At 37.4% G+C, this 6,000-nt stretch overlaps 1 protein-coding gene across 1 annotated transcript in view; it reads left to right on the forward strand.

Annotated features, from left to right (window-relative positions):
• Positions 1–4,168, forward strand: part of LOC136027088 (trimeric intracellular cation channel type 1B.1-like) — a 37,572-nt gene extending 33,404 nt beyond the window's left edge. The window contains exons 3-5 of the mRNA XM_065704032.1: positions 759–854; positions 3,184–3,360; positions 3,943–4,168. Of these exons, the coding sequence (XP_065560104.1) occupies positions 759–854; positions 3,184–3,360; positions 3,943–4,012 (343 nt within the window). The 3' untranslated portion in view covers positions 4,013–4,168. The remainder of the gene's footprint in view (positions 1–758; positions 855–3,183; positions 3,361–3,942) is intronic.
• Positions 4,169–6,000: the final 1,832 nt, after the last annotated feature.

Below are 6,000 nucleotides of genomic sequence, written 5' to 3' on the forward strand. Positions count from 1 at the left end.
ACAGGATGCACAGATGTCTTTTCTACCTACGGGATCTATGGTAGTTGTACCAGAAGTTGATTTGAACTGTATGATCATTAATGTGGGGGTGGGGGGGAAGACGCATCCAGGTCCCTCAAATAGCGTTTCTTGCTGTCTTTGGTTTTGTCTGATAGATTTTTCCAGTTTTCTCTGCTCGGCAGGAGAAAAAGCTCTTTATGAAGCGTGTGTGACACTGTGTCACGTGGTGATCTTCTTAACAAAACGAGTATCTATTTTGTTTCAATGATGGAAATAAAACCCACGAATGGCATTACTGTGGATCTTTTATTACCCGTCCGAATTAACAAAGATAATAGCTTGTTTCACAGCTTTGTTATTTTACTTTTTCATGCTAGATATTTTTGTGAATTATGCAAATAAGAAGTGCGATTTTCCTTCTTCGACTTTTGTTTGTGCTGGTGCTATTAGACGGCTAAAGGGCAGGTTCATTCGACCCACCGTGATAGCCCTTGTCCTGTGGTGATACAGTGGGTTTCACCTTGGCTTAGTAATGCGGGACCCAGAGACCGAATCCAGCTTTAGCAACACACTACAGGGACCTTAGTAGTCAAGAAGCGACGTTAATCCGATTACTTTTTTTTTTACCAGGATAGGCTGTCATTTTTATAAGCTTTATTGCTCAGTACTTTCTTTACTCTTTCATGTTTATTGTATTTTTACAAGTCTTTTGCTGCAGTTTTATTATGATAACTGAATAAACCGTTTCTGTTTTTTAGGTATGTTATTTTTTATTCACCGTTTGATATTGGATACAAATTTGCCAAGTTTTTACCTGTGAAAATCCTTATTGCTGCATTGAAAGAAGTTTATCGGTAAGATGTCTTTCTGCTAATGATTCAAGTTAACGATAATGATTAACGTATACATCAAAACATGGCGACTTCTGTATCCTCACTATAAAAGCTATTAATTTCAAGGCCAATTCCCACAGATATGTGAGATTTTCAAAACAGCAATAAAGTTGAAGTTATCAACTTTATTTTACCTTGGCATCTTTTTATTAACATAATTTTGCTGTAGAGAGGGTTGTAACATAAAGCCCTATTGAAACTTAGTAGTCGGTAAATACTTTCAAAGTAGCTGTAAAATTTCCAAGCAATTTAAATTGAAAGTTTAAAGGCGCTTAAAGTGAAGCAACACTTACATATCCGAAAAGCGGATCTCTTTAAAAGTAAAAATGAAAGCATATGCGTAACCAAGAGTTGAAGCTCCCGTCCCTCCCCTAGAAATGTCTGACAAGTGTTTGTTTAAATTAAAGTCGTCCGAAATGGCACTTAAAAGTCTGAGAAGCGGTTTTTGTTAAAGGTAAAAATCGAAGCGTTGCATAACGTTACAAAATAAAGCAATGAGAATCCTTAAGATGTTATTTTATTCCCCAGTTTCTCTTCCTGGTAAATTTCCAGCTAAGAGTCTTTACAGTTATTTTAATATCATTCCGGTTAGACAAATTTTAGCTTTTCAATGTATACGTTTTTGTGTCCGTTATCTAAAGGATCTGCTACCAGATTGCTTTAAATCATTTTTTCCAGACCCTCCCTCAGTCCGACCATATAATACTCGTTGTCCTTTAAGTAAGCTTCCCGTGCCTTTCATTGTCTCCGAACGCCTAAAAATATTATTACAAATTATTGGAACACATATGAATCTTTTTTTGATCCATGGCTGTCGCTATTAATATTAAAAACTAAAATCAAAGCACTGCTAATTAGTAAATATAAATTTGTGAGTAGCTCCCGGCCGTTTAGCTATCGGATAAATAATGACAATAATTTTAATAAATGTTTTTTTGGCATTTATTTTTTGGTGTGGGATAGAGCGAGAAGGGATAGAGCGAGAAGTGTGATGACATCTGTTTCTCCTGGGTTTGTTTGTTTATATCGTTTGTATTGTCGCCCGGGTTACGAGCCAGTTTCCTTGCCGGGGATAATATGTGAATAGTTTTAAATATGTATAGTCAAAGGATAAAAGAACTTGAACTTAACCAGGAGTTGGATCTCCTGTCATTCCCTCAGAAATGTCAGAACGATCCGAAAAAGCCCATAAAGTGGAGCGGTACTTAAAGGCTTGAGAAGCGGTTGTCTTTAAAGGTAAAAATGAAAGTATTTGCATAAACTTTGTGTAACCAGGAGTTGAAGCTCACGTCTCTCCCCAAGAAATGTCTGGAAATTGTTTATTTAAAGTACAACGGTCCGAAAAGGCGAATAACGTGAAGTGGTGCTTAAAGGTCTGAGAAGCGGTTGTATTTAAAGGTAAATATGAAAGCATGTGTAAACAGAAGTTGGGGCGTATGTACTTCCCGCAGAAATATATGAAAGGTGCTTATTTAAAATGAAGTGGTCCGACAAGTTTCTTAAAGTGAAGTAGCGCTTAAATAATTCAGAAAGCGGTTTTCTTTAAAGGTAAAAGTGAAAACATCTGTATAACCAGGAGTTGAAGCTCATGTCTCTGAAGCTCCTGCCGAAAATACTCTCAAACTCCATAACTAAGCCGACATTCATCTTAGGTGAAAAACTTTTTCACCTAAAAAATCCATCTTATGTGGAGTGGAAAAGTTTTGTGGGGGTGGGATACATTCCTTTAAAAAAAGTGAAAATTTGATCGCTTCTGTGCAAGTTTCATTCATGGTTATGCCTAGAAATTCAGTTGGGAGGAGAGGAAGGGCTAAGATCCGAAATTTCGAGGTTCACTTGTTCTTGTTCGGTTGGCCAAATTTTCATTATTAATAATAATTATTTTCTATTTATTAAATAAATTATGCTTTATCGTTAAATTGATTGTTTAAATTATTTGACTATTTTAATAATTATTATTTATTTATTTGGTTTTGACCTGTTTCAATTTTATTAATTGATTAATCTCTTACTAATTATCTTCATTTATTAACAGTTCCTCTACTGTATTTTAATAAAAATAAAATATCAAAATTACATTATAAACGTTAAATTATTTATTTGAAATTTTCTACCCCTAAAATCTCTGCGTCTTGGTCAAGCTCCTCCTCTGTCCCTCCCCTAAAACAGCATCTGGGGGGGGGGGGGGGTCATTCCGCTCGGTTTTCCCCCAAGCGAGTACGGCCATGATAATAACATTCTTTCTTAATAGTTTTTTTTGTGCTTTGTTTTAGCAGCGTTTCTCTTTTAGAACCAAGAAAGTATATGACGGTGTGTCTCATGCTGCCAAATTGTTCCCCAACTCCTGGTTGATAATGATAGTCATCGGAGTTGTCAAAGGAAACGGCGGTGGATTCATTAAAATTGCCGAGCGACTCATCAGAGGCGTGTGGACCCCCAGTGCTATTGAATTGCTTCAACCCACATTGTAAGTATTCCAAAATTAAGAAAATGTATAAAAAAATTCTTTTGTGGCATTTTCCCATGTCTTGTTTGTGGTTGCTTCGTCTTGGGTATTAAAAATGTTTGATTTGGCCCCTTTTATATTCCCATATCTATGTGGATTTCCTCCCCGAAAATCAATTTGTGAGGAAGTGATAATTAATTGTATTCGTAAGGAGTATAATTTCTCCTGCTTATGAGGACTCTGAGGCGAAGAGACTCCTCAAAATTTGGCTTGGATTGAATTGTTTATTTTCTTTTTGTTGCTTCTTTAATTTTGTTCTTATGATTCATTAATAATATTATTTTTAGCTATTGATATTCACCATCTTAGCAGGGTGGAAATTTCAAAACTGGACATTTCTTTCGCTGTTGCTTCAGTTGATTGAGTGTAAATAATTATTCTTTTCATAATCTGGCTATTGAAAAACATGACATGGATTTTTTTTTTTGCTAGTTCTTTTTTTTTTCTCTGTTTCTTTTGTTCAGTGTCTCTTTTTCGTGTCTGCCGTTTGTATTTTTGTATCTTCCTTTCGGTATGGATTAATTGATGATTTTCTAATTTTAGCCCAACGAAGGCTTGCATCGCTGCTGCTATTGTGTTTGTGATTGACAAGAAAACAGACTACCTCACCTGATCAAGGTGGTTATTCCAAGAGAGATTGGCAGAAAAATGAATCCCCAGTGGACGAAACTCATCGTCTCTCTTTATGGTTTCGTTTTGAAAAAGAGGATGGGTTGTTCACGTGGCACTTTTGATCAGGTAATAAGAAGCTCCTTTGTTTTCGTTGCATGGAACCTAATCATCCATGCTTCAGACCACTTTTTGATTTTAAAATAATCCCTCTGTAAGGAAATGGAGGCTTGTGTCGGGTCTTCGTGTTCTGGGTGGCAGAGTGTGTCGTGGTATCCTCGGCAAAGTGATGCACAGGGCTTGCAAAGTTGTCTCCCATGTCGTTTATCTTAATGGGGAAAAGCGTAGATCCCTAGACACTGCCCTGGGGAGCTCCTGCTTTCACTGAAAATTCGTGGCGAATAAATCCGTCGAGGGCAACCCGCAGAGATTGATCAGAAAGAAAGCTCTCAATCATTTCTAACAGACATCCACACCGTACGCATGGATAATTTTCCATGTTCAGTATTCAGTATGATTTAGACAGAGTATGGCACCAGGCCACGGTGCCATACTCTGTCGAAAACTTTAGCAATGTTGATTGACAATAGTCTAATGCCGCACCCCATTGCCAGAAGGTCGATCCACTCCTGATGCTGGGCTACTAGACAGTCTAATGTGAAGCGTTTCTGGCGGAATTCATATTGGTGATCGCCTAGAAGGTCGTTTGATTCCAGGAACTGTTGAAATGTTTTATTAAAGACGGTCTCATAGACTTTGCCAACGCAGGAAAGGAGGCTAATAGGCCTATAGGAACTCACGCTTGTTGGATCGTCATCCGGCTTTAGGGTAGGTATTACCCTGGGTTCCCACTGATGTACAAAAACAGCCGTTTTTGCGTGAACCAACAAATTTCATCCCTTTGTTGCTTCAAGTCTATGCGTCACAACGGTTTAACGGCTGCTTTGAAATATTTCTACTGAGCCGTTGAAAATCACATCCGTTATTCTGAATTGAAAGCTTTTTAGAATGATAAATTGCAAGTAACTGAGAAACTAATCATGTTTATCAAAAACTTCCCTAATATTTGACAAAAAAACATGAGGATCATATCCATTTAATCCGAGATTTTAATCCTTTGCGCCTGGCAGAATATTTCCAGGGAAATTAACCTACGAGATAAGAATTACATTTTAATTAAGCATAGCTAGCCTAGACTTATACAGGTTAGCTTTTTGAATATTGTTCTTGGCTTCTAGAACTTGATTTAGCTTATTCCTGGGTATTTGCTGTTTAAATATCTCATAATATTTTTATATCTGGAGTGAAATCAAGTCCTGAAAGGCAATGACAAAGGCCCAGCTAGTTTGGCTGTGCAGAATATGAGGACAATAGTTAGTATGTTGCGGTATATGTGGCTTTGGTCACATCAAGATGCTGCAAAATGCGAAGGATCGTAGGAACAAAAAAAAATCATACGATCCAGGATAGTATTGGTTCGTTCATATAAACTTGGCACTTCTCTGCCGTCTTCGTCCAGATTTGAGAATTGGGCGAAAGCTTTAGGAAGAGCTTCAGCCTATGCCTGTGGATCATGTTCTATAGTCCCGTCAGTATGTAAAGTAGGAATTTAAGTCCCCTTGGACGACGGTAAAGCATCCTTGACAATTCTGCACCAACTCTTTGCCGAAACATGTTGAAGCTTGGTGGTGAATAGCTCCTTATTCTGAAACTGGGACTGCCAATTCGTATAAACTGCATCTTTGTGCGTGGGAAAAATTAAAAATAAACTTTCTATATTATTTTGCCAGATAGTGTGTTTAAAATTGCATCGCTTCAGTTGATTCCAAACAAGTTGATCTTAGGAGCCCCCCTCTTCTCCTAGTTCACTATCTTAATATAAAATTGTCCTTTCTCTGGGAAATCAAACCCCCTGGCAGGCGTTGCAGAAATTCAAAAATTATTAGTGCTACAAAGACTTCTTGCAGATACTCTACTAACAAAACCTTAGGA

This window comes from Artemia franciscana, chromosome 5, assembly GCF_032884065.1.
Source record: "Artemia franciscana chromosome 5, ASM3288406v1, whole genome shotgun sequence".
Classification (NCBI taxonomy): Eukaryota; Metazoa; Arthropoda; class Branchiopoda; order Anostraca; family Artemiidae; genus Artemia; species Artemia franciscana.